This window comes from Vitis vinifera, chromosome 5, assembly GCF_030704535.1.
Source record: "Vitis vinifera cultivar Pinot Noir 40024 chromosome 5, ASM3070453v1".
NCBI lineage: Eukaryota > Viridiplantae > Streptophyta > Magnoliopsida > Vitales > Vitaceae > Vitis > Vitis vinifera.
Genome location: NC_081809.1, coordinates 22,624,635 through 22,651,814, shown reverse-complemented (window position 1 = coordinate 22,651,814; position 27,180 = coordinate 22,624,635). Strand labels below are relative to the sequence as shown.

At 32.9% G+C, this 27,180-nt stretch overlaps 2 protein-coding genes across 4 annotated transcripts in view; both read left to right on the top strand.

Annotated features, from left to right (window-relative positions):
- LOC100249820 (2-isopropylmalate synthase A) overlaps positions 1-12,603 on the top strand; it is a 45,952-nt gene extending 33,349 nt beyond the window's left edge. Inside the window, exons 7-12 of the mRNA XM_002268906.5 lie at positions 2,028-2,061; positions 2,161-2,235; positions 9,110-9,193; positions 9,294-9,428; positions 11,933-12,078; positions 12,158-12,603. Coding sequence (XP_002268942.2) covers positions 2,028-2,061; positions 2,161-2,235; positions 9,110-9,193; positions 9,294-9,428; positions 11,933-12,078; positions 12,158-12,290 — 607 coding nt within the window. The 3' untranslated portion in view covers positions 12,291-12,603. The remainder of the gene's footprint in view (positions 1-2,027; positions 2,062-2,160; positions 2,236-9,109; positions 9,194-9,293; positions 9,429-11,932; positions 12,079-12,157) is intronic.
- An 8,445-nt stretch (positions 12,604-21,048) lies between these two features.
- Positions 21,049-26,673, top strand: LOC100249750 (PTI1-like tyrosine-protein kinase 3). Of its 3 annotated transcripts, none has more exons than XM_010652176.3 (8): positions 21,049-21,281; positions 22,319-22,512; positions 24,587-24,840; positions 24,975-25,101; positions 25,208-25,481; positions 25,815-25,947; positions 26,082-26,168; positions 26,266-26,673. In XM_010652176.3, exons 2-8 carry the CDS (start codon positions 22,419-22,421, stop codon positions 26,383-26,385), a joined length of 1,089 nt encoding a protein of 362 aa, XP_010650478.1. In that variant the 5' UTR covers positions 21,049-21,281; positions 22,319-22,418; the 3' UTR covers positions 26,386-26,673. The 3 variants fall into 3 exon arrangements, with proteins under 3 accessions (XP_010650478.1, XP_010650477.1, XP_019075746.1); XM_010652175.3 differs by having other exon boundaries at positions 21,269-21,281; positions 22,338-22,512; XM_019220201.2 differs by lacking the exon at positions 21,049-21,281 and adding an exon at positions 21,439-21,565 and having other exon boundaries at positions 22,338-22,512.
- Positions 26,674-27,180: the final 507 nt, after the last annotated feature.

Below are 27,180 nucleotides of genomic sequence, written 5' to 3'. Positions count from 1 at the left end.
GGCTTAGATGGTAAGTTTTGGATTCTGACCAGAATTTCGCCTTTGGTTGAGGAATGAATGCAATCCAATTTCTAGGCTTCATCGCTTCTTAGTTTGGATGAATTTATTTTCTCATCACATCATAGTTGCAGAAAACAATTTGGATTAGGTATTGGACTAATTTGGGAATCAGTAGAAAAATTAAACTGTATACAAGGATGAACCCAGAGTGCATAGAAGGCCTTAAGCCAACTGTGAACTCTTAATGAAATAAAAAAGGTTAAACTCCCTTTCCCTAAGGAATCCTTTAAGCACATAAATTCATAGACCAGTAAAAAATAATGACCTTGATGTAAGGAAAAAGAGAAATTAAGCAAGGAACTTTCTATTGTCATTGTCATTGTCATTGTCATTATTCTATCAACTTGGAATTTGGCAATTTAACATATATGAAGTGTTCAAATAGGAGTGAAGAGTTCGCTTGTTCTTATAGATCAAGCTCATCCACACAGATTAGGTTTGAGTGGCTGTGACATGGTAGCGTATTTATACCTGACTTAGTCTGTAGTCTAGGTTCCTGATTTGATCCATAGAGCTGTGTGTGCACACTTTGGAAGGCTCTATAACTTGTTTTCTATGATGTCTGAGATTCTGCATTGTTGACTTGTGAGAAAGCACTAGGTTTCTGACAACCACATCCTTGGAGAAGTTTTGATTGCTGATCCTGGTGCCGTGCTAGTTGGAATCATGGTTTGAAATATCGGTAAACATAGATATATCGATACTTGGATTTTACGGATATATCGGAAATATTGGTGAATATTTTGATATAAATATTGATAAGATGAAAATGATTCAAATTCATGGAAATATTCGAAAAAAAACTCTAAAAAAGGATAAAATAGGTAAAAATACATATGTTAAAGTTATTTTGTAAGTGTAATTGACAAAAGTATGGTTAATGAGAAAAATATCAGTAAACATGGATATATCGGTCTTAATATATAATTTATTATTTATCTTATCAAATTAATTTTAATTTATAAAATATTAGAACTTCATTATTATTATTTTTATATTTTAGTATTTTTTTTGAATAAATTTATATTTTTAATATTTAAAATAAAGACATTCAAAATTAAAAGGATAAATATAAAAAATTTAAAGGTGAAGTGATAGTAATTTTTTAAAATATGATTAATGAGATAGATGATGATACATTTAATATTAAAACTATAATTTATTTAATTTAAATGCAGTCAATAATGTAAAATAAGTGATGATGCATATATTTTTTTTAAATTTAATTATCATATAAATAATATAAAAAAAGACTTGTCAAGAAAATTATTATAATGGCTTTTAGATTTTTATTCATTAATTAAATAAAAATTAAAATAAAATAATTAGAATTAATTTATTTATTCTTTTTATAATGAACTTTAAAATATTTATTGTGCATGTATATTAACAAACATACACTTGGCCCAGTGGTAGATAGCTTCAAGTCCAAGCCTTTTGCTTGGGTTCGAATCCTCTTGGGCGCAGGCCTTGGGTGTTAAAAAAATTTGAATAGGTGTTGTAGGAGCAAATCCCTTGACGCAGGCATTGCAGGCGCGGTCATTGACCCGCGTTGATTTCTTGAAAAATCAGGAAACCCTGATGTAGGCGTTGCAGGTGCGGTCATTGACCTTCGTTGACTTACTGAAAATTTGGTGAATTTCCCAAAATATCAGGGAAAGCGCAGAAATATCGAGGAAAAATCAGCTGACCGACTTTCGTTGTGAAATATCGTGTTGGCTGTCCCTGATAACCGAAATTTCGGCAATATATCGCTGAAATTTCCCGACATTTCAAACCATGGTTGGAATGGATAGGGAGATGTCCTCACGTTCTTGATATTTTGCTGATTCAGAGTAGTGTGTGTGCTTTTGTAATGATACATATTGAAGTTGCACTAGTAGATGATTTATTTATTTATTTTACTTCTTTATCAACTTTATATTTCTATAAATATAAAGTAACATTTTCTTAATATGTTATTATAGTGGACGGCATGCTTTGAAGAGTCGACTTTTGGAGGTACACAACATCCTCTTTTTTATTTTTTATTTTTTTTAAAGGACATATGGTTGTTAAGTTACTGTTCTGCATTAAGATTTTTCTCTTTCTAATTTTCAGCTTGGTTATGAGATTGAGGGTATGGAACTTGATGATATCTTCTGGCGATTCAAAGAAGTAGCTGAGAAGAAAAAGGTAATCTCCTTGAAGTTTTCAATATTCTGAAGTCTACGATTTTATTGTATCTAAAAATGCAACAAACTTGCTTGGCTTGAATCTGAAGGTCTTGCATACTCAAATTGTTAAGTAGCTTGAATTAATGATGGTAGCACAAAGTTTTTCTTATATATATATATACAGAGTGAGAGGGTGAGAGAAGAAAAGAAAGTAAAAAATGCTCATATACTGGTATTATTTTCCTTTTGCCATTCTAAATCACCGGTAAACTGTCATTTAGTAGAGGGTAGCGTGCAAAACCAAAAATAGTGAAAAGAGTTGTTATCTGGACCAGTTTCTTGTAGTTCTGTTTTCCTAGCAATTCTGATCATTTTTTTTTTCTAAACTTTTTATCGTCTTGAAATTTATTCACATTCATTGCTACTCCCCAATTGAACTGGGTCAGTTTTCTATTTATTTATTTTCAGATCTTACTGCATCAAAGTTGTCAATTATGCTTTGTTAGGTGTTTTGATTTTTCCATAAGAAGAGAACGTTTGTTACTGGATTAATATGATGTTTTAGTTTCTGGTTATAACTGCTAGGAAAATAAACTATTAAAGATTTGAAATATAAAACCATTTTTTTCTTCTATAAGTGAACAATGTAAGTTCAACTAAACATGTTTCCAGAGAGGAAAGCATTAAAATCTAAGTATGAAAATGCAAAAACAGAAGAAGGTGGGGAATCAATCAAAGGTCAAGTAGACCAAAATAGGACCAGTAACATGCCTAAATGACTGGAATGGTTTGAATTTTGGTCTGTTGAAGATTGAAGCTGCATTGGTTTTGTTCTAGTTTTGCTCTAACGTAAAACGTGTTGGCCAAAACAGGATGCAAGGGAACCAAATTGATTATTTGAGAGCCAATTGCCAATTGCCTTCTGATATAAGAGCAGAGTGAAGTTCTGAAAGGATAGGTGGATGGGGAGGAGCCTTTGTATGTCTCCTTTCCATCTCTATTTGCTTTGGCCTCATCTAAGGAGACTTGGTTGGCAGATTTGTGGGAGTAGACATTTTTCTTGATGGGTAAAAAAGCAATATATTAGAACAAGACGCTCCAGAAAAGTGCCCTAGAGCACATAGAAAATATACAAAGGATGCCTAAGAGTGCCACAAAAAAGGGAATTACAAAAAAACAACACCCCCTCAAACTAAACCCAACCAATCCACAAAATCAACAATGGAATAAAGGCCAAAAACTAAATACAGCTTAGCCCACTCCCAAAGGTTACATAGGAAAGAAAATTTAATCCCTTGGATTAGACGCCCCTCATTTTCAAACGCCTTGCTTTTTTTTCCTTCCACACTATCCAGAAAAGGCAAAAGGGAGCAGCCTGCCACACCTTTTTCCTCTTCTTACCCACAAAAGGTGTTATTAGAATCCTTGCTTCACTAGAAATCTTAATGATAGGGAGCTTGATAATGTACAACATTTTTTTGCTGGACTGCAAGATATGTTAGTGAATCGAGAGGAGGAGGCTAGGGTAGGGTGGATGGTTTTGAGGAAAGAAACATTCTTAATGAAGTCTCTATATGTTGTCTTGAGCCAAGGAACTTAATTGCCTTTCCAGCAAGGGTACATCTAGAATCCATAGGCTCTCTCTTAGGCAAATTTCTTTGTGTGGGAAGTTTGCTGGGGAAAAGTTTTGACTCTTGACCAACTCCAAAAAAGAGGGTGGACATTGGTTAATAGATGCCTTCTTTGTAAAGTGGATGAGGAGTCAATTGATTTTATCCTCCTTCACCACCGCATGGCAAGGGTTCTTTTGCTTTTGTTTTCTTTGTTTGAGGTTTCTTTGGTTCAAGTGGTCATAGTGACGAAGACTTTGCTAGGGTGGTATGGATTTGTTGTTTGAAAAAAAACAGAAGGTGGTATGGAGAGTTGCTCCTTTGTGCATTTTTTAGACTTTGTGGAAAGAGAGAAATGAAAGGTCATTTTAGAATGAGGAGTTGTCTATCCAGAGTCTGAATAGCATGTTCCTTATTATCTTATCTTCTTGTCAAATTGTACATAGGTGGCAACTCAATGTCTCTAATCGATTTTGTTGAGTGGTTGGATTCTTAATAGGGGAGGGAGGTGTTTTTTGTAATCCAACCTTGGTTTCTCCTTGGCTCTTTTTTGTTGTTAGCTTTGGTGCGCTTTGTATACTTATGGTGTACTTTGTTGTCTTTTTGCTATTATTAATGAATTTCATCATCCCAAAAAAAAAAGAAAAAAAAAAGATGGAAATTCCTTAACCATGATTGATTTTATCCATTGGTTGGGGTTTTCATGAAGGGGATTTTGTTTTCTCTACTCCTTCCCTTCTGTCTCTTGGCATCCTTTGTATACATTCTATGTACTTTGATATGCTTTTTGTTAAGTGTTATTATCATAGTTGTGAAAGGCGCGCCTAGGCTCCGGGCGGCACGACGCCACCCTTCGGCGCCTCGCCTGAAGGGATGTGACGCCCCTTCACGAAGGCGCCACTTAGGTGCGCAAGGCGCAACGTGGTCACCTCCGGCTAGGTACGCCCTCCTCATTCTCCTTCTCCTTCTTCTTCTTCTTCTCTTCAATCACCGCGTCGTGTTGCAAAGGGCTAAGAGCTGAGAAGCCTTAATTTTTTTTTGGATTTTTGGGACCAAAACGACGTCGTTTTGGCCCTGTTTTCCTTTCCAAACCCTTTTTTTTTTGGTATTTTTGAACTCGACACCACTCCCAAATCGTGCCCTAGCCTCAACAATGCGGTGGAGAAGTGAAGAAGACGAAGAAGAGGAGGAAAAATAGTCACGTACCTTTCCGGGACCTCGGTATTTTTCTCTTTTCTTCACTTTTCTATATTTTTTTCCATTGTTGTCTCATAACTCTCATTGACATTTTTTTTTAATTATAAATATTGTATTTTGACATGAAAATTTTACTAAATAAAAATAAATAAACAAAAAACATTCATGTGCATATTTTTTGTTAATATGATATGCATATTTTTTTTTTTCAATTTTTTTCTTAATTTAATTATAATTTTTTATTGTAGTATAAAATTATAAATTTAAATATTGTATATTGTAGTATAAATATAAATATTGTATTTTGACATGAAAATTTTACTAAATAAAAATAAACAAACAAAAAATACTCATGTGCATATTTTTTGTTAATATGATATGCATATTTTCTTTTTCAAATTTTTTTCTTAATTTAATTATAATTATTTTATTGTAGTATAGATAATTTTTTTGCGAGATGGATAATGAGAGTGAAACTCAAGTGGACTCTAGTGCAAGTGGAAGAAGAGATCCCAAATGGAAGTATGCTCGTTTGGTTAATGAAAAAGATTTAAACACCGTCATATGCAATTTTTTGTGATAAAGTAACCAAAGGAGGCATATATAGACACAAACAACATCTTGTTGGTGGATATAGAAATGCTAAAAAATGTAGAAAATGTCTGGAACATGTTAGAGAAGAAATGGAAGAGTATATGAGTTCCAAGAAAAAAAAAAAAAAAAAGCAAATGAATTTGGGGAGTGAAGATGTTAATGAAGATTTGTTTGGTTTGGAAGATGAAGATTTTGGTGAGGAAATTAATAGTAGAATGAATGTCACCAACATTTCTAGTGAAGGTAGTAACCGAGGAGGAAGTGGTGGTAGGATGTTTTCTTAAAAAAAACCAAGACAACAAAGTCTTATGGATCATTTTTTCACTCCTAATGCAGAGATGGTTGTTCAAAATCAAAGGAGTAGGAAGATGAATTAAACTACCATCAATGATGCCTACAAAAAGGAAGCAAGAGAAAGAGCTTGTATGCTTATCACAAGGTGGATGTATGAGGTTGCTATTCCATTTAATGCAGTCACATATCCGAGTTTCCAACCAATGATTGAGGCTATTAGCCAATATGGTGTGGGTATGAAGGGACCAACTCTTCATGAGGTAAGAGTTACTAACCTTAAGAAAGAATTGTCTCTCACAAAAGATTTGATGAAAGATCATATGGTGGAATGGGGAAAAAATGGATGCTCAATTATGTTGGATGGATGGACCGATAGGAAAAAGAGAACTTTGGTGAACTTTTTGGTTAATTGTTCAAAGGGAACTATGTTCATGCAATCTATTGATGCTTCTTCAATGATTAAGATAGGAGAAAAGATGTTTGAGTTACTTGACAAATGGGTAGAGCAAGTCAGTGAGGAGAATGTTATTCAAGTTATAACAGGTAATCACTTAAGTTATGTGATGACAAGTAATAAATACTATTTCTTGAATTTTTATTTACTTTTAAAATTTGAATTATTTATCTCGAGAACTTGTGTAAATTTATTATCTACAATGTCACATAGGAAGGTTGTTAGAATTAAAGTGCCCGCATTTGTATTGGACACCATGTGCTGCACATTGCCTTGACTTGATGTTGGAAGATATTGGAAAGCTACCAAACATCAAGAAGACATTGAAGAGGGCTATATCACTAAATGGGAATATTTATAATCGCTTAGGGCTACTCAACATGATGAGGCGGTTTACTAGACAACGGGAATTGCTTAGGCCTGCTAAGACTCGGTTTGCAACTGCTTTCATCACATTATTGCGATTGCATGAACAAAAAAATAACTTGAGGAAGATGTTTACAAGCTCAGATTGGTCAGATAGTAAATGGGCAAAAGAGCAGAAGGGGGAAACTATAGCCAACATAGTTCTAATGCCTTCATTTGGGAACACTATTGTGTTTTGCTTAAAGGTTTCGGGTCCCCTAGTTCGTGTGCTTCGTTTGGTTGATGGTGGAAAAAAAACTCCTATGGGATACATCTATGAGGCCATGAATAGACCTAAGGATACAATTGTGAGAAGTTTTAATGGAAATGAAGAAAAGTACAAAGAAATCTTCAACATCATTGATAAGAGGTGGGAGATTCAGCTTCATCGGCCTTTGCATGCAGCAGGGTACTTTTTGAACCTAAAATTCTTCTATGATAAACCAGAAATAGAGCGTGATGCAGAGATTATGAGTGATTTGTATAAATGCATCTTAAGGCTAACAAGAGACCCTGCTAAGCAAGAAAAAGTTATGGCTGAAGTGAATTTGTACACAACTGCCTAAGGACTATTCGGGAATGAGTCAGCTGTTAGGACAAGGAAGACTAGAGCACTAGATTAGTTATTTAGTTTTCTTTATTTAAATGATTGGATTGTATTTTTGCTAAAATAGGTGAATTGTTTCACTAAAATGTTAATATCTATACTACAGTTGAATGGTGGGCTGCATATGGAGCTTCAACTCCAAATTTCCAAATGTTTGCAATGAAAATCCTCAACTTAACATGTAGTGCATCAGGTTGTGAACGGAATTGGAGCATCTTTGAAAATGTAAGTGACCAAAATAATTACAAGTAATAGTCTAATAGAGTATTGAATGTAACTTAAAAGTTAAAACTTTAAAATATATTTATGAGCTTATGAATTTTTGCAAGTTCATAGTAAGAGGAGAAATAGATTAGATCATCAACGCTTGAATGATTTGGTATACATTAAGTATAATTGAGCCTTGAAGAGAAGATACAATGAACGTAACACCATTGACCCAATTTCTTTGAAAGATATAGATGATAGTAATGAATGGTTGATAGGAAGAATGGAAGATGAGGATTCTTATGGAGGTGCACAAGATGATTTTGTATTTGATGATGATAATTTGACATGGGGTGATGTTGCTAGAGCTACTGGAGCTGAGGAGGCCAGGTTTGATACTAGAGCTAGAGCTAGAGCAAGCTCAAGCATAATACCACCAACGAGGGGGATAACTTCAAGTTCTAAAACTTTGCCTTCTCATTCACTAATAGATGAAGATAAACATGGAGACATGGTTGATTCAGTAGATGAAGAAGATGGGGAAGGATACAAATGTGATGATGGAAATGATGATGATGATGATTTTGTTGATTTAGAGGAGGAGTGATGATTGCTTGTGGAAAAATTTGTTATTTAAGTGTTTTTTAATGATGTTTTTGAATTGTGGACAAATTTCATGTTTTGGTTTGGAAACTTTGGATTGGGATATGTATTAGGCTATTAGCAATATGGATTTGGATTTGTTTTTATGCTTGGAGTTATTTATTTTTATGCTTTTTGTTGATTAAATTGAAGTTTTGGATGATATTTGATGATTTATGTGTTTAGGACAAATAAATGATTGTTAAATTTGATTATATTATATAAAAATATATATGTAAATTAGGGTGCGCCTCACTTCACTAAAGCCCGCGCCTTAGGTGCGCCTTGCGCCTCAAGCTCCGGGACTACTTTGCACCTTGAGCCTTTTAAAACTATGGTTATTATTATATTTTTTATTTGCCTATCAAAAAACTAAAAAAAAATAAAATATTGGCGGTATTGAAAATGATGATAATTCCAATAATGTTTAGTTCATGAATGGTTTTAGTTGAACACATTGTTTATGTGCATAATGTACCTTGGTGTGGGGCCTTCTTTTTTAGGTACAATATGGTAGGCGTCAGGTCATAGTTTATCTTGGAAAGGAGAGAATTTCTTTCCAGTCTTTTAAGGTCCAAATTAAATATTTATTAGAGAGAGTGCTCATATGATCTGTCCTTGTCAAGTTGCATGCTTTTTCCTGGGTATATCAGGGTTTTGGTGCCTAGGTTTTTATTCTCTATGTAAAGCTTGTCTGTATAAGTATAGTATTTGTGAATTTGTTGCACATGGACAAATTCATCCTCTTAAATTTCATTCCTTAGAAGCTGTTTCTTTTGGGTCAAACATACATAAGCAGAAACGATCTTTGTGTGCATGTTTTTTATTTCTTTTATTAAGATGACTTTTTGTTGATTCTCTATTTTAATTAATGGTTTCCCAGAATCTGACTGATGTTGATGTAATAGCATTGGTATCGGATGAAATATTTCAGCCAAAAGTTTTTTGGAAGCTTGGTGATCTGCAGGTAAATCAAGACTTCATTTCTGATTTTGTTGCTTCTTAAATGAGTGTTCTTGTTTTGTAATGAACAAATTGTCATCAATCACAATGGATGTAACTTGCAGGTGACTTGTGGCACTCTTGGTCTTTCTACAGCGACTGTTAAGCTCATTGATGCTGATGGGCAAAAGCATGTTGCCTGTTCAGTCGGGACTGGGCCAGTTGATTCAGCTTACAAGGCCATTGATCTCCTTGTGAAGGTTTGAGAAGCTTTATGATCTTTGCCTTTATGATCCGTTAGAAAAGTTAAAGAAAATTGTGTACGAACACCTATTAAAAAGTATTCACTTATTAAATATCATCTCTTTAGCCCCTAGGCTGGTTTTGGTGGATTGTGATAGAAGCCATAGAATAGAATGGTTGTGTCCAGGAGTAATATCCAAAGTACAGGAAGGGAAAGAAAACCTATATGATTGTCTATATTCAACATGGGGTTGCCATATCTAGTAGAGATGAGGAAAAAGATGTAAAGAAGAAGAGAGGGGAGGGGAAACTATCATGAAAGCTTTAAACAATTCCATGAAGGAGATGGATTTTGAAGTTGGCATCTGTCAGGAAAGTTGTGGACTCCCTTGCAGGTTAGGGTATTGTTGCTGACAATAAGAGTTTTTGAAGATTTCATGTAAAGAAGTGCATGCTTTGTGTTGATTTTATTTGGAAGGAATGAAAGAAAAGAATCCTTAAGGATGTAGTGTTCCCTAGTAAAGTTGAAGTTAGTGTCAAGTTGCTTTTTCCTTTGGATTAGATGGATTAATGTGAGATGGTTTTGTCGTTTTTTAAGTTCTTAGATTCTTTAAAGTTATAGGTTTTCCTTTTTAGCCTTTCTCCCTCTTGTGTATATCTTACATAGATATGAGTTTTTTGGACCTTGCTTGCATTAAAAGGTTACTAAAGAAGATTTTGTAACGCAATGCTCCCAACCCTATTTTTTAATTCATATCAAGGATGTGAAATACCTGAAATGCCCTCTAAATTGATTATTTATATGTTAATGTCTTAGAGCATTTCTTTTCCAGTTATTGCATGTGTATCAGACATGCAAACCTATGGAAAATTGAACCAACTGCTTCTTTGGAATATTGGGAGCTGATCTCCAGTTCTCACAAATAGGTTGCATATTTGTTGAGCCTCAATCTTGTTTTGAATAATTTACCTTTATCTATTTTAATATGTTTAGTTTTATCATGATTGGGTGGGATCTAGATCAGTCATTGATGAGTTCCTTTGTTATAAGTTTGTCATTATAAGTAAGCATGTACATAGCAGAAAGATTAGTGTCTTTAATCGATTTTGTAGATTGGGTGGAATTGAGATGAGGAAGGGAGCAGTTTTTTGTATTTTCCCTCTTCCGGGCTATACCTTTTGATTTCCCTTTGTATACAACCTGCATACATTGGTCTATTGCTCTTTTTATTAAGATGTATCTTACCATTGCTTGCTTATCAAAAAATAAAAGTTTTATCATGATTAGCAGTTGGGTGCAGCATAGACTAATAGTTGTCATAGGCTATTGAAATTAATCCCATCACTTTTTACAGTAATCTTTTACCACGTTAGTTCGATCTCCTGCCCTCTTTGACATCCCACCCATAACTATATATTATCTTGTGTAATGGGAAATTAGAAATCAAAAGAAACATCATGGGCATCCTAAAAGAAGGCAATTACACAAGTATTCTCTAATATCTCTTGTTTTACTGGGTATTCATTGGATGATGAGCACAAAAATTCACTTTTGGGAGGATATTGGTGGAGTGATTAACTCATGGTTCAGTTCCCAAATCTCTATAGAGTGGTGAGGTTGAGAAATTCCTGTGTTTCTTTAGTTCTAAGTTCATATCATTCTTCAGCAAGAAATTTCACTTTTCAATGCAATATTTTTTATCATGAATTTGAGGAATTCACAATCCATGTATCGACTCTAGTCTGTGTGCATATACATCCACCTTTCTAGGTATAAACTTCAGAAGTTTGGTCCTTGACAGTTGACATCCTTTGGTATGTTCTCAATCAGTTCATTTGTTAGTGCCCCCTCTGGTTCCACCAGTTCAAGATCCTTTCTTCCAGCAAACTTCATTTAGAACTTAGAAGACCAAACTTTCACCTAAAGTCAAGACCTTTGCGTGGCTGGTGGCAAGTAAGAAGTTTACAACCAATACCATAATTTAGAACATCAATATTTCCCCTGCTCCCAGATTCTTGCTCCACATTCTTTAGAATATCTTTCTACAAACCTAATACTGTAATTTGCTTTTTTATGAAATACTTTCATAACAAGCCTACTTATTGAATACACTGCCTGCTCTAGATACTCTGTCAGGAATTACCTTTTGTTTAATTCCAGACTGTGCCACTTCTCCCAGAAGAGCCCAGAGACAAATGAACTTCAGGGAAACAGTAACCCTGACTGGAACAACGCTTGCCCCACTCTCAGGGCCTTTTCCCCATTGTCTAGGTTCATTAGCTCATTCAACCCAATTCAATGCCTTGAGTGCCCTTCTATCCATTGCTCCTTACAGGCTCTAATTATCTCTATAGAAAACCTACTAACCTCTCTCAGGAAGGGAAAATCCCACATCAGAAGCTTGTCTTCTTATTGTTGGACTTTTTTCTTGCTCAGATGCATCCAATTTACTAAGATCATGCCACAATAGTTTACAATGGAGAAATATTGCTGAGTTTTCTTTTCTGCTTTGATATGCAGGAACAAGTTACACTTCTTGAGTATGGTTTGAATGCTGTCACAGAAGGTATTGATGCAATAGCTACCACGCGGGTTTTAATCCGTGGGGAGAAAAATCACACCTTAACTAATGCTTTGACAGGAGAGACTGTTCATCGTTCATTTAGGTATATTCTTGATATTTGTTTCTTCCATGTTATGTTTACCTCCAAATTCACAGTATCTAAAATGTTCTTTTGGTTCCAGTGGGACTGGGGCAGGAATGGATATTGTCGTCTCCAGTGTTCGGGCCTACATTAGTGCGCTAAACAAAATGTTAGGTTTCAAAGACCAATCCAAACCAAAGGTTAGTGCAGACAGATCTCAAGACTCTGTTTGACAAGTGACTCCTCAAGTATCTTGTGGCCCTCGACTTCCAAGCTGTCAAAGGTCGAAGTCTCGTACTTACTTATTTATTGTACAAAGGTGGGGGAGGATTTCAAGAACGTCACTGTTACTGCCAAGTTTGTTTTTATTTTATTTTTGTTTCCCCTTCTTTTTTCTGTTGGTTTGTTACTTGTTATGCATTTGGAGACAGAAGATGGGTCTATTTTGCTTGAAAGTACAGAAGGGAATTTTGGTGGTAGACAATTGAATATATGTGTTGTTCCTGAAGAATAACTGAGTGAAATGCTAAATTTGTGATTCATAGATGAGTGGGCTCCCCTGAGCCAAGTATCTTGATTGCTGAGATGTCAGTGTCTGACTCATAGATCTCTTCAGTCAATATTTAAAATTGCTTCTAGTTTTGCTATATCATTGGGAAAGTTTTAGTTTTCCAAAACTCAGATTCTTGGTATGTGTAGTGTAAAGGTTCTTTTATATGTTCGTATTTAGGGCAATCTATTGTAATCGCCCAACTCATGTATCTACCATTTCTTGGAATGCTTTATTCACTGATAAATGTAGGACTGCTTATGAGGCTGATGATAAATGGTATAAGGTTTAGCTGATCTCCCATGTTTGAAATGCTGAGTGCTTGATTCCTTTGAAAGAGCAGGAAAAGGGAAGAAAATGAAACTGATTTTTCTGGTATTTGATCAAGCATTCTTTTGAACAGAGCCATGGCTGCAGCAGCAGCAGCAGCTCTGGTTTGGTGGCTGCTCTGGTCATACTGGTGGTGATGGCAGTTGTGGCTGGTGGCTGGTGGTGGTGAGTCTCTTAACAATGACCCAGGTAACTGTTTTCTACTCATTTTCTTTCCAAGTTGATTTCTTCTGTATAGGGTAGTTTATTACTCAAATAGAAGTCAGTTATTGACTTCATATTTTAGATAAAAGTTAATTTTTTTTTCCTATTAAAACAAAATATAAAAAGACAAACAACAAAATATAAAAGTTGACCCATCTCTCTCAACATTTTCTTGTTCAAGCCAATTTTTTCTCTTCAATTCTTATGAAGATTGGTCAACTTTATTTAATACTGTTCCTATAGGACAATTCAGTATTGTTCCCACCTACCATAGAAGAAATTTCCCTTTATTTATTATTTGTAGGGACAGTGAAGCTAAGAGCACCAAATGGTACATGGGTGCACCTAGATATTATAGCAGTCCTAGCTGTCCAACCCACTATTCTAATATTTAAATAAAATAGGGAGCATCTAGGATAGGAGGTATCAAAAGAAAAGTCAATTTCTTAGTGAGAGTGCTTTTTGACTGATGGGTGTGAATTTGAATTTAAAAGTGATGATTCTGTGTGGTGGGGAATGGGAATGGGAATGGGAATGCGACTGAGATGAAAATCTGTATTCATTATGAATGCTTCCACCATGTGTGATATGGGAAGCTGGTGGGTATGCCATTCTGTTGTTTCTTTTCCATTTTTAACTGCCCTCTTTCTTTATCAGTTTGTTTTGGCACCAAAAAGCACTTTTCGATTCCTCCAAATCTCAATGTGATTAACAAACTAGAAATTGGATTATATACATATAGTTTGGAAATAAAGGAAATGTTTGGAAGTCATTTTCAAAAACAATTTTAGATTTTTAAGAACAAAAAACAAAAACACATATTTGATAACAACTTAAAAATATAAAATAAAGGTTTTTTTAAGGATGTGTTTTGCTTGTTTTCATTTATTTTTTTTAGAATTGTTTTAAAAAATAATTATATGAATATGAAGAATAATTGAAAATAAAACACTATCAATAAAAGTTATTTAAAAAAAATATTTGAAACATAAAAAATAAGTTAATAATATTTCAAGTTATCAAACATATTTTTGTTTTAGGAAACATCATAAAACATTTTTTTGAAATAGTTTTAAAAATCGTAAGAGTTTTTTTTTTTTTCTAATATTAAATTATTTTTAAAATTTAATAGCTTTATTTGGTTGTTTTTAATTTCTAATTTTAAAAATAAAGAAAAATAGATAAGAAACAAAGTGAAATAGCAAACATAATTTAGAGAGTATAAATAAAAGTTGTTTTCATTGTTAATTAAAAATAAAAGAAAAATTAAAGAAATTGAAAATGATTTTGTTTCCTTCCTTCTCAACAGTTGAATATTTATTCCAAAATCTTCAGATATGATATTTTCTTAAATTATGTGTGTTTTTGTTTGAAATTTTTTTTTAAATTTCTCTAAAAATTTTCATTAAGCAAATAATTATAAATCAAATTATACTTGATATATAAAATTTATTAATTTTTAAAATAATTGGAAACTCAAAAACTAATTTAATTAAGGTTAGAAAGTCATAAATCAAAATTCAGTTTGAATGACTTAACTAGTTTCTTATTTATAAATAATCATATTTTTGTAATTTTTTTACTAAATAAATAAACTCTAAATCAAGTAAAACTTAATATATTGGATTCATTAACGAGTTTACTTTTTTTTTTTTTAAATAACTTGAAATTCAAATAGATAGTTAAAAATAATAATTTATGATTTGATTATACCATTATTATTCATATTTTACTAAAACTATTTATTTTTTAATTTATTTATAATTATAAGAACTACCTCATTGAAAATCTGGAAGATGGTAACACTCGCCTTTATAAGGGCGTAAATATCCACTCATTTGAGGATAATCAACATCAACAAATAATATTTACCTACAAAATAAAAACAAAATATATATATATTAGATAATAAAAATTTGATCACAAAAACAAGTTTGATATTGTCATTCACAAACCTCTAGGTGGATGAGGAAAACCCAATTCTAGCCTTCTTAATGCCTCTAAAAAGACATGTGCATCATGAGCAGCACCTTCCCATTTAGCCCATGCAAATGTGAAACACATTGAAATCACATATTGCCATAACATTTTGGGTAGTCATGCCTTTTCTACCAATATATGGTGTTTTTCTATCTCTAGGAACCACAATAGGCATATGAGTTCCATCAATTACCCCAATACAATCCTTAAAATATGGCCAATATCGATCATCATTTCTTATTTTATCAAGGACTTCCTTAAACTGTGGATCACTTGGTTTTGTAATATCCATAGCCATAAGACAAACAACATCCAATACAATCTCAAACTATCTAGATTCAGATTCATCAGAGTGTCGAAATCTTTCTTGAATCATCATATTACTTAGTCCATGACCTATTGTAGTGAGAAACATTACTAAGGCCTCTGTTAAGGGCACATAAAAAAAGAACAGAGGAACTACACATTAATAAAATGAAAAACAATACCAATTTTATAAGAAGTTTACCACCAAAGCTCATCTAACAGTCACAATTTTTAGAGAAAAAAATAATAAAAAGTATCAAACAAGGGCATAATGACTTTTCAATTCACACACAAAGCAAACTAACATCTCATTCCTCCCCTCAACCTAATAACTAAACAATATTAGGTAGCAAAAATATGTTTCCACATACGAATAAGAAACAATTCCAACAGTCAAACATGTTTATGTTTAAGCCATGCAATCTGATCAGTTGGGTCTTCTAATGCAACAAACATCTCTCTATTTTCCTTTACAACCATGATATCTGTGACTTTCATATATAACTCAAAGTCATTCTTCACTTCAGGCATGCCATGTATGATTTTCATTACTTCAGCAATTAGCTTATCTGCTCTTGATGAGATAAAAGACCTATTCTCCACAACACTACAAATGGGCTCTAACTGGATAGCCACAACCTCAAGATTTGGTTTCATCTATTTTCCTTTTCCTTCTTCCCTCATTCTTTTTTTCCATAGAAGGTTGGGTAGTAGCTTCAAATCTATGGGAGATAGTATCAAGTGACGAATTGCAACTAGAGTCATCTTGGCCTTCTATTATATTATCTTTGCATTCCCCCACCTTAGATGAATCATCAACAACTCGTCCTACAAAGCCTTGTGATGGTGCCCAAGCTCATTCACCAATAACAATAATATCTTCGAAAAGTATGTCCAATTGCTCAACATTTTTCAAGCCTTTTGTTTTAAACTTTATTGCTTCAGGATTCTCCTACAAGAGTATTTAATTTATCATATTTCATAATTAATATATAAATTAATCAAATAAATTTAATGAATAAACAAAACATACCTTCAATTTCTTATCCCACCGTTCATTGATTGCATTGATGGTTTGTCTCATAGGATCCCACCTAAGGTCAGTCTCTTTCCCAATCAAGGTATTCCAAAGTTATCAATCCTTTTTAAGAGAACTCCATTTATTCTTAAGTTGCTTATATTGATAGTTTCTTCCAATCAAATTGTTGAAGACTTTTATCACATTTTTCCATCCCAACTTGCTAAAGTGATTATTTGGTCTATTTCAAGCCAAAGTCTCAGTCACACAAACTTCAATAAAAGCATCCATTGTAATATCATCCCAAGAACACTTGGTTGTTGTAATTGTTGAACTATATTGCTAGACATCCTCTATTTAAAAATATATATATTTTAGAGAAATAATAATTTTCAAATAAAGAATCACACAATTAAAATGAAGAATAAAGAAAGAATTAAGGAACAAAACATCAAGAATATATGGCTATCTAGTGTAAACAATGCTTGGAATGATTAAATTTTTTAAATGTGAACTCGGTATTGAGCATCATACAGGCATATTTTGTAAAACATAATAAACAAATAAGAAAAAGAAATCCTCAAGTGCAATATTCTTAGTTGAAAAAAATGATCATTCCTCTAGGAAAATAGGTCCTTGATTCTTAAATATCCAAATCAAGGTTTGCCCAAGCAATCAGATGTGAGTAATGTTCTAGATATGTATAATTTTATCCATTTTTTTTGTCTTATTTATACTTCAAGGGCCAAAGAACATTGGCAAATGTGGTCAGAATTACCTACCAAGGGTACTCTAGTTACGAGGAAGTAGCGATGGAAGTTGAGTCACCTAAGGATAAGAAAACAAAGTCTGAGAATTTCCTCCCCCAAGAGAACTCAGCTTCAAGGCCTGAGGATCTCTGCCTTCAGAACCTTGAGATAGACTTTAGATTTCATTTCTTAGACCAACAGACCCATAAAGAAGAAACCATATTTCCATCAGATGGTGGAATAAAACCTTCTGGGAATCTGAGCCAAGTAGCTTTCTATGCAGGTACTCAATCAAACCCATGTAGACGCATGTTTTAAATTTTTGTCCAAACTTTTCTTTTTGTGGGCCTAAAATAAGATTATTTAATTTATATAAAATAATTAAAAAGAACAAAATGTCATTTTTCTTGTAAGGCATTGAAATGACCTATGACAATAATTCTTTAATCTATTATTTTAATAATTTTAATGAGTCGTGACTATAATAATTATTATAATACGAAATGTGGAAAGATATATCAATCAAATAATATTTTCAGATATTTTAATGATATTTTACTGATTTTTAGGAAATTAATTTTAAAAGATTATCTATTATATTTTCTCTAATGTTTCTCCTTGCTTTAAAAATATTTTTATAAAAATGTTTTTCATGGAAATATTATAAAAGAAAACACTTCCAATAAAAACACTTCTACTAGAATCACTGTTAAACAGACTTTTAGAGTGTGTTTGACAGTAATTCTAAAAATGTTTTTTGTATTTTTAATACCTAAAATTTTTTATTTTTCAAGTACTAGTAAAACTAAAAACACTTCTAAAAATAACTACCAAACACACTCTTATTATATAAACAATGTAGACAAAAACACTATAAATAAAGTGTTTTTACTAAAATCACTTTATAATTTTTATAAAATGCAATTCTAGGTATTACAAGTGCTTTTAGAATAAGTTTGACAGTGATTTTAAAAAGTATTTATAATCTTTTTAATACTAGAAAATTTTTATCTTTTAAGTTTTAAATATGCTAAAAATATTTCCTAGAATTACTGTCAAATACACTCTTAACTATTTTTAAAATCACCCCCAAGTGTAATACTTTTTTATCGCATTGTAGGAGTCTAAGAGCCCGTTTGGTAGTGATTCTAGTGGAAGTGTTTTTATTTGAAGTGTTTTCTACTATAGTGTTTTTGTGAAAAACACTTTTATGATAATCAGAAAAAATGATTCTAAAGTGTTTTTGATAATATATTGTATAAATATAAAAACACTCTTAATATTAATAAATTACCAAAAAAGACATACAATTTTAATTAAAAAAAATGGTAGGATAAACAAAAAAACTTTTTATTAATGAAAAAACATTTAAATCACTAAAAAAATAACATTGAATAAAAGATAATTTTAAAATTAAAACAATATATGATTACCTATTAATTTCTAAAAAAAAGAAGACTTTTCTAATTAAAAATAATAATTTTTTTATCACTATACTAAAATTTTAAAAAATATTTACAAAAAACATCTAAATCAATAAAAAAAAAAGAACATTTAATTAAAGATAATTTTAAAAGTAAAACAATATATGACCACCTATTAATTTCTAAAAAAAAAAAATTCTAATTAAAAATAATAATAAAGGAGAGAGGTATGAACGAAAGAGAAGAAAGATATCGAGAATCACTGGGGGGCATTTTTGGAATATTTCAAAAAAATTAAAGTGTTTTTTTAAAAAAAACACCTGTCAAGTGATTCTCTAAAAATCACTTCAAGTGTTTTTCCAGATTTTCAAAAGTGTTTTTTAAAATTTGCCAAACACTTTATTTTTATCCCAAAAACACTTAAAAGTGTTTTTAAGGGTAGAAACACTTTTAAAAATCACTGCCAAACGGGCTCTAAGAACCAATTTGACAATGATTTTAGAAAGCACTTTTAACATTTTTAACACTTGAAAAATTTTATCATTCAAATGTTAGAAAGGCTAGAAACATTTTTTAGAATCACTATCAAACACATTCTAAAAAATGAAAATGGTAGATCACACTTTTCATAGATATGATGTTGGGAAAATATCAGGAGGGATATTTTTGTTAAACTAAAACCATAATGGAATATCTATGTAATGTTATCTACCTTTATTATAGTATATGTTCCATATCTTTCTATATCTTGCTATGATTCCAACCATCTCTTTCTTTGTTTTCCCTTTCCTTATAGTTTACCAATTGACATCATATTAATACTTGGAATTGAACAAGACAAGTTATGCTCATGTCTTGAATCAATGGCAATGCTATTTTTCTAACTAAAATAATTCTCATACACCCCATTCCTTGCTATGATTCCAAGCTATCTCTTTCACTTTCTTCCCTTTTTCTTTGGCTTTGGCAAGTGATATCGTACTAACCAATCTTTTGAGGGAGATGGGCCATGCATGATCAATTATTGTACCCTACTAAGGTTATAAAATGGTTGATATGGTATAATGTTGCCAAAAAATGATTTATTTATCAAATAGATTGTTCCATGTATCTTTTTAACATGCACACTCAATGACACACCATGCAATTTATAGAATTGTAAAAGAAATTTTATTTCATGATTGGTTTTTTGATTAATTAAAAGTATGAGAAAATGGTCGAAATTATTTCCATAGAGTTATCTTTGGCTAATGACTTGTTTTTTTAAGTAATGATATTCAACCATGTATCTTAATTCGAGGAAGAGGGTGTTTTAGTCATTTCACTCTAGACTTTTCTTCTTGTGGGTCAAAAATAAGATTATTTAATTTACATAAAATAATTAAAAAAAACAAAATGTCATTTTTCTTGAAAGACGTTGAAATGACCCATGACTATAATTCTTTAATCTATTATTTTAATGATTTTCTAACGACTCGTGACTATAATAATTATTATAAGCAAGTCTTAAAATATTTGAATATATCACCCCCATTTTTTTTATATCCAATATTCATGGATTCTGATATGAAGTTCATAAAAATATATAAAAAAAAATAATATTTTTGGATATTTTATTGATATCTTACCGATTTTTCATTTCACCAATATTTTCAAACAATTTATGGATATTTTGATTTTAGATTATTAAATAAATTAATTTGAATTATTTTATAGATATTTTTTTTTAATCATCTATCTTAATTTGAGGCAAAGGGTGTTTTAGTCATTTCACTCCAAACTATTTTTTTTTTTGGTCTAAAATAAGATTATTATTTATTAACTTTATTATTATTAAAATTAATAATTTATATGTGAATGAATCTAATAACTAACTTCTCTCTTCTATACTTATGTTATAAATGTTACTATTAAACCCATACTTTATTTTATAATTGTTATCATTAATGCAAACTTTCAGTTACATATCATATGAATTTAAAAAATAAATCATAAAAAGATTTCAATTAGACCTGAGGGCTTTTGAAATTCGAGAATCTCAATCCACTAATTTTACTACAAATAATATGATAACTTATATATAATTATGTTACCAATCATTTTTGTTAAATTTTCATCCCGTGTTTATTGTTTTAGTTTTTTGATAAAAAATAACTTATTATAAATTTTTTATTGAATAGAAAAAATTAAAATATTTAATTTTTTAAATAAAAAATATTATATCGATTTTTATTTTTATTTATTTTTAATGTTTAATAAAAATAAAATATTACATTATATTTGGGAGAAGAAAAAGGTAAGGAGAAGTAGGATTTATTAAAAAATATAAAGAAAATTTAAAATATAAAAATAGTGAAAAAAAAAAAGGAAAAGAAAAGAAAAGGAAAAAGTGGGGGAAATATTGGGGTGGCAGCTGGAAGACACAGAAATCCACAAAAGAAGAATTCCAAAAACAGCTCCCACATCCACCGCCCCTTCCAATGCTTTATTGTTTTTTAGAGAGAGAAAATTCCCCCAAAACGATGTGTGAGAGAAGAGAGAGGGACAGATAGACTCCATTGGCTTCTTCCTTTTTGCCAATCTGTCTTCTCCTCTTCCTTCTTCTCCACCACCACAAACCCTAACCCTATTTCCAGTTTCTCCCCCAATTCATCATTTGCCAGGTACTTCCCTCTCTTTTCTTTTCTGTTTTAATAGTAAAGATCCAGCCTTTTTTTGCTTGTCTTTTCATTGTTTTCCCCTCTTTTCTAGGGCTTATTTGTTATTTATTTCATTTTTTTTAAATCCTTTTTGGCTCATATTCTTGCAAGGATTTTTTAGGGTTTCTGTCTGGGGATCGGGTTTTTGGGTCAATTTCTTGGTGGGATGTGTCTTTGATCTGTAATTCGATCTGGGTTTGGGATTTTTTGAGATGGGTGGGGGCGAGTTTCGTCGGCCCGGTTTGGTGGTAAGAATTCACGTGCGATTTTTGGGAATTCTTATGTTTGTTTGTTTGGCGGATTTGGTTTTCAGTGGTGAACTTTGCCTGATTTTTTTGTGTAAAAAGATTACATTTGCCTTTTGAATTCTTGGGAAGATTCTTAATTTTTCGTGAAGCTAATGAATCCCTATTTGTCTGGTTTCATTTTGTTCTCTAGGTTTAGGAAAAAAAATTCCATATTTGTTTTCAAAATTCCCAAATGATCTGAGATTCTGAGTTGCTTAAATGTCAGATTTCTTGAATTTCCTCCAAATTATTCCTTATAATTCCCAATTGAATTGCCAATTCTTAAATTATCCCGCCCTTTTGCAATAGCTTCATTTAATGTGGGTAATGCATCTAATGCGGGTCTCTTTAGGTTTTTATTGTTCTATATTATATAACAACTTGCAGCATGTAATATTTTTTATTTTGGTATATTTTGTCAGTTAATTTATTTAAAGAAAGAAGTTGATTCAAAAGAACATTTTCTTCCATACTTTTGGGATGATTATTTGAGATCAAGTCTAGAATTATTGGAAATGCAATTTTATCCTATTCTTCCCCTAATTTGGGCTCCTTCAAATTGTCTTTTTAATTTGTATGCATGCTGGTTTTCACATATGGGTAATTTATAAATCCTTTGGTATGGTTAAATTTATTTGATTATCAAACATTTGTTTTTCTTATTGTTGGAATGCGTCGGATTTTGTTGTTGCATGGTTTTGAGATGTTCAACAGATTGACTGTAATTACGCAGGCATATGCTCCTCCTCCTGGCTACTTCGTATTGGAGAATAACATTACTCTAGAGGATATTTCTGTGACTAAAAGAGGCAGGATGCGGAGGTGGCTCTGTTGTACTTGTCACGTGGAAGAGCCTTACCAGTCAAATGAAAGCGAGCTCTTGAAAAGCCCCAGGAACCACACAGATGGTATATTTCCTTGATTCCTGTTGCTTCCTGACATATGCTTTGAAAGTTTTGAACATTAGTCTGGAATTACATATTGGTGAAATTTAATGGTTTTAGAGGAAAATTATAATAGAATATTTAAAAGGAGAATGTTCTATAAAATTTGTGAACATGCTTTTATGAGTTTGTGTTGGATTTGTGGATTCGAAGGGGGCTGATTTAGATTTTGAGTCCCTCAAAATTCAAAATCCCCTCTTAAAATTTGAAATGAAAATTCAGATAAAGATCTTCTCAAAGTCCATAGTGACTTTGACGTGATAATTTCAACTAAAAAGGATTAATTATTCTGACTTCCAAACAAAACTAAAGATTTGCGTCCTCTCTAAACCACTGCCAGCCACCGAGTTTTTTATCATACCTTAACAGTGCGATGGCCACCTCTGCTGTCATTATAACTGCTGCCTCCGAACAGTGGTCTCTCTCTCTCTTTGACTGTCACTCCCTCTTCCTCTCTCTACCGTCCTTCCTTTTCTTTTCCAACCCAACCACCAGCACAACCACCTCCAAATTGATTTTTGATATTATGCATCTTTCCTCTGCATTAACCCACCTCACCCCGTTGATTTTTCCCCTTTTTTTTGAAAAATTCGGAAGAACAATTCTTTATTTAGATGCATTTCGTTGACTAGTGAGGAGAATCCAATTAATTCAAAGTTGTTACTCTTAGGTTTAGTTGTGGCCATTTAATAAAGATATTTTGAGATGCTTCAAAAATCACTTCAAAACCTTTGTTGTGAAAACTTCCAAGGAACATTGATGATATCCACCTAGGTCCACTCTCCTCGAGCTCCTAACTAAATGAAAGAGAATCCTCAACAACCATGATCGATCTTGTATTTTAATAAGTACCAGGAAAGTGTGCTTACTTCAGGTAAAGTCCATCTTAAGACAATCTCTTGTTGCATTGTCTCCATATGCACACAATGGAAGCTACTGTCTTACAGTGCTGTTTTACAGTTGTCTCATTTTTCATATATTCTGGGAATTGGGTTCATTATGTTCTTTGCTTCCTTTTCTCTCTCCCTCTGTCTCTCTCTCTCTCTCTCTATCTATCATTCTATCTATCTCTTTCTACCATACCCCTCCCCCCTTCTCTCTCCTCTCTCTAAACACCCCCCCTATTTTTCTTTTCAAAACCTATCTTAATTGATTTTTGAGGTTATTTCCCCCACATAGTCTCTATATATTTTTTGACAGGAAAATAAGCAAAATATATTAGAAGCACCCAAGAGGAGGTGCACCAAAGAACGCATGAAGTATACAAAATGCGCCTAAAGGTAAACCAAGGGAAGGGAAAACAAAAAACAAACTCCCTCTTGTAACTCGAAGCTTACCTAATTTACAAAGTCTGTCATGGACATTGTATGTTCCTCTATATATGCTTTAACCTAGTCTCAGAAGAAAAATAAATAAATAAATAAAATAAGATTTGATTGCTTGGTTCAATTGTTTGACATTATTAAATGACCTCCTATTTCTTTTGCATCCATGAGTTGAATAACAAGCACAAGTGAAACAACCCTCCAAACTTTCCATCTATATATGAATATATGAAAGCTATTGTCTTACAGCACGGTTTTACAGTATTCTCATTTTTCATCTATGTTGTTAATTGAATTTATTGGGCTCTTCCTTTGTCCTTTCCATCCCAACCACCAGAAGCACCACCTTCTAACTGGTTTATGGATATTTATCTTTGCCCTGCATAATCTCCATATGCATCTAATGGGAGCAATTGTCTTGCCCCATGTTGTTTTATGGTTTTCTCTTTTTTCCTTAAATGTTTTGAATTGGATTTATTAGGCCCTTCCTCTTGTCCAGTTTAGGCTGGTATCAATTAGCTTAAGAAAATATTTTAGTATTGTGTTCATGCTGAGTGCATGCATTGTGGGATATTCTGTGTCTATTGGCAAGAAATTTCAATATGTTTACATTTGCTTTTGTTGGATACTCTTACCCAACCTAATTCCACTGTATTAATTTTTATGCTGATATTCTCCTAATGTTGTTTTTATTTCTGTTTTGGGCAATTCAGGAAACCCAAAAGGCTCAAAGGTGTCAGCTCCTGTTAGAAGTGAAGTGCAAAAGACAGCACCCCCTATTGAAGTACCTGAATTGTCTCTGGAAGAACTAAAGGAAAAGACTGACAATTTTGGATCAAAGGCATTGATTGGGGAAGGATCCTATGGAAGAGTATATTACGCCAGCTTGAATAATGGAAAAGCTGTGGCTGTAAAAAAACTTGATGTTTCATCTGAGCCTGAGACCCCTGTCGAATTTTTAACTCAGGTACAAATGCAACTTTATTGAATTTATTAGGAGTTGATCTCCTAAGTTTCTGCGATCATGCAATCCAATTCATAGTCATCTGGTTTCTTTTCTCCCCCCCTCATACATGAGTAACATGATGTTCTCTGCTTCAGGTTTCCATGGTTTCAAGATTGAAGCACGAAAATCTGGTTGAGTTGCTTGGTTATTGTGTGGACGGAAACCTCCGTGTGTTGGCATACGAGTTTGCAACCATGGGATCTCTGCACGACATTTTGCATGGTATGAGAGACCAATTTGTCCTCCTTGATGAATTTAAATTCACCAGTTTAAAAGTTTCCTTGCATAAGGTCTGAAGCTGTTTTTTTGATTTATTATCATAATTCAGGCAGAAAGGGAGTCCAGGGGGCACAACCAGGTCCTGTGCTTGACTGGATGCAACGGGTGAGAATTGCTGTTGATGCAGCTCGGGGATTGGAGTATCTCCATGAAAAGGTTCAACCTTCCATAATACATAGAGATATCAGATCTAGCAATGTGCTCCTATTTGAAGACTTTAAAGCCAAGATTGCAGATTTTAATCTTTCAAATCAGGCTCCTGACATGGCTGCTCGCCTTCATTCTACTCGAGTCCTGGGGACCTTTGGCTATCATGCACCAGAGTAATGATTCTGTAACTTATTTTCCTTTGTTTCTTTGACTATTATTATCTTATGAGTTAATTGTTTGGTAAAATTATTTTTATAAGATTGCCTTCTTGTAGCCTTTAGTTCTTAAAAGAAAATAATTGAGATGAAAACTTATTGTGCCTGCAAATGTAATGTGGTTGGAAATGTGATTTCCAGGAATATGTTTTTTGTCCAATTTCTATTGACCTTTTATTTTACTTTCTTGAAAAATTATTAGTTGCTTGCTTTCAATTGTCTAGGAAGTATTATAGTAAATTACTAAATCCTGACTGATTCACATTTGGTGTGTGTAAAACCCTTCTTTAGGTATGCAATGACTGGACAATTGACTCAGAAGAGTGATGTGTATAGTTTTGGAGTTGTTCTGTTAGAGCTTCTAACTGGGAGAAAACCTGTTGATCATACCATGCCTCGTGGACAACAAAGTCTGGTCACCTGGGTGGGTTTTTTCTTCTTTTTCTGCCTATTTGCTTAAAAGCCTTTTGTTCACCCAGTGCCTTTCAAGTTTCTCTACTCCAAATTGCTTTTCTTTGATATATATCTATAATCTAAAGTGAACATTTCTCATCTTAGGCTACTCCAAGACTGAGTGAAGACAAAGTTAAACAATGTGTAGATCCCAAACTAAAGGGAGAATATCCTCCGAAAGGAGTTGCTAAGGTCTCTTTGCCTCTCTCTCTCTCTCTCTCTCTCACCCACACACACACTCACAGAAAAATAACTAGTAGCTAACTCTGTGAATTGGTGGGTGATGCAGCTGGCAGCTGTGGCAGCATTATGTGTTCAGTACGAAGCTGAGTTCCGGCCAAATATGAGCATCGTTGTGAAGGCTCTCCAACCGCTTTTAAAGGCTGCTGCCCCAGCTCCTGAGGTTTAAGGGGGAAAAAATATAATGGCATCTCTCCTTGTGTTTGAATTTCTGGGCATCTTGCACAGTTTGGTTTGATCTTCTTCATCTTGCAGGCGAATTTCTTCCGGTCAATGGATATATATATTTTTTTATTTTTCGGATTTGAGAATGGATGTGTAGGGAGTTGGATTGTGGCCCATTTCATGTAGCGCTAAATTCTGTCTCATGCTGGTAATTTCAACATGGTGTGCTCTAAAAGTCTTTTGTTGATTCACATATTTGACAATGGGGATTGGGTTGTGTGTTGTTGGAGAAGTATCGCCAAAACTTGGTATTTGTTTGCTTTCTCTTCTTTTTCTTTTATCTCACAATAATAGTTCCAAAATGAGTCTTTCCAAGGGAAATTGAATTCTGAAAAATCACATGTTTAGTTGAGTTAATAAAACAAGTTATTAGAAGCAGTTTTTAAATGTTGCTCACATGAAAATTTTTCTCTACTGCACTATTCTTTATCTTCCTTACTCTCTCAAATCTCTCTCCCAAAAACCCATATAAAACCCACAGAACCAAGCCAAGGAGCCCCACCTTTCTTCCTTTTTTCCCCCACCTTTTCTCTTCTCCAACACTTGAGCATAGCTGAAAGAGCGCCCAAAACCCGACAGAGAGAGAGAACCCTAGTATGCTGCCCCCCCAGACAAAGTCATAATAAAAAGCAATGTAAGTGACATCAAGTAAAATAAAAGCAATGCGTTCATCCAAACAAAGTTAGGTGTGAAAAGCAATGTAAGTAGCACACATCTTGTTCATCCAAACAAAGTTAAG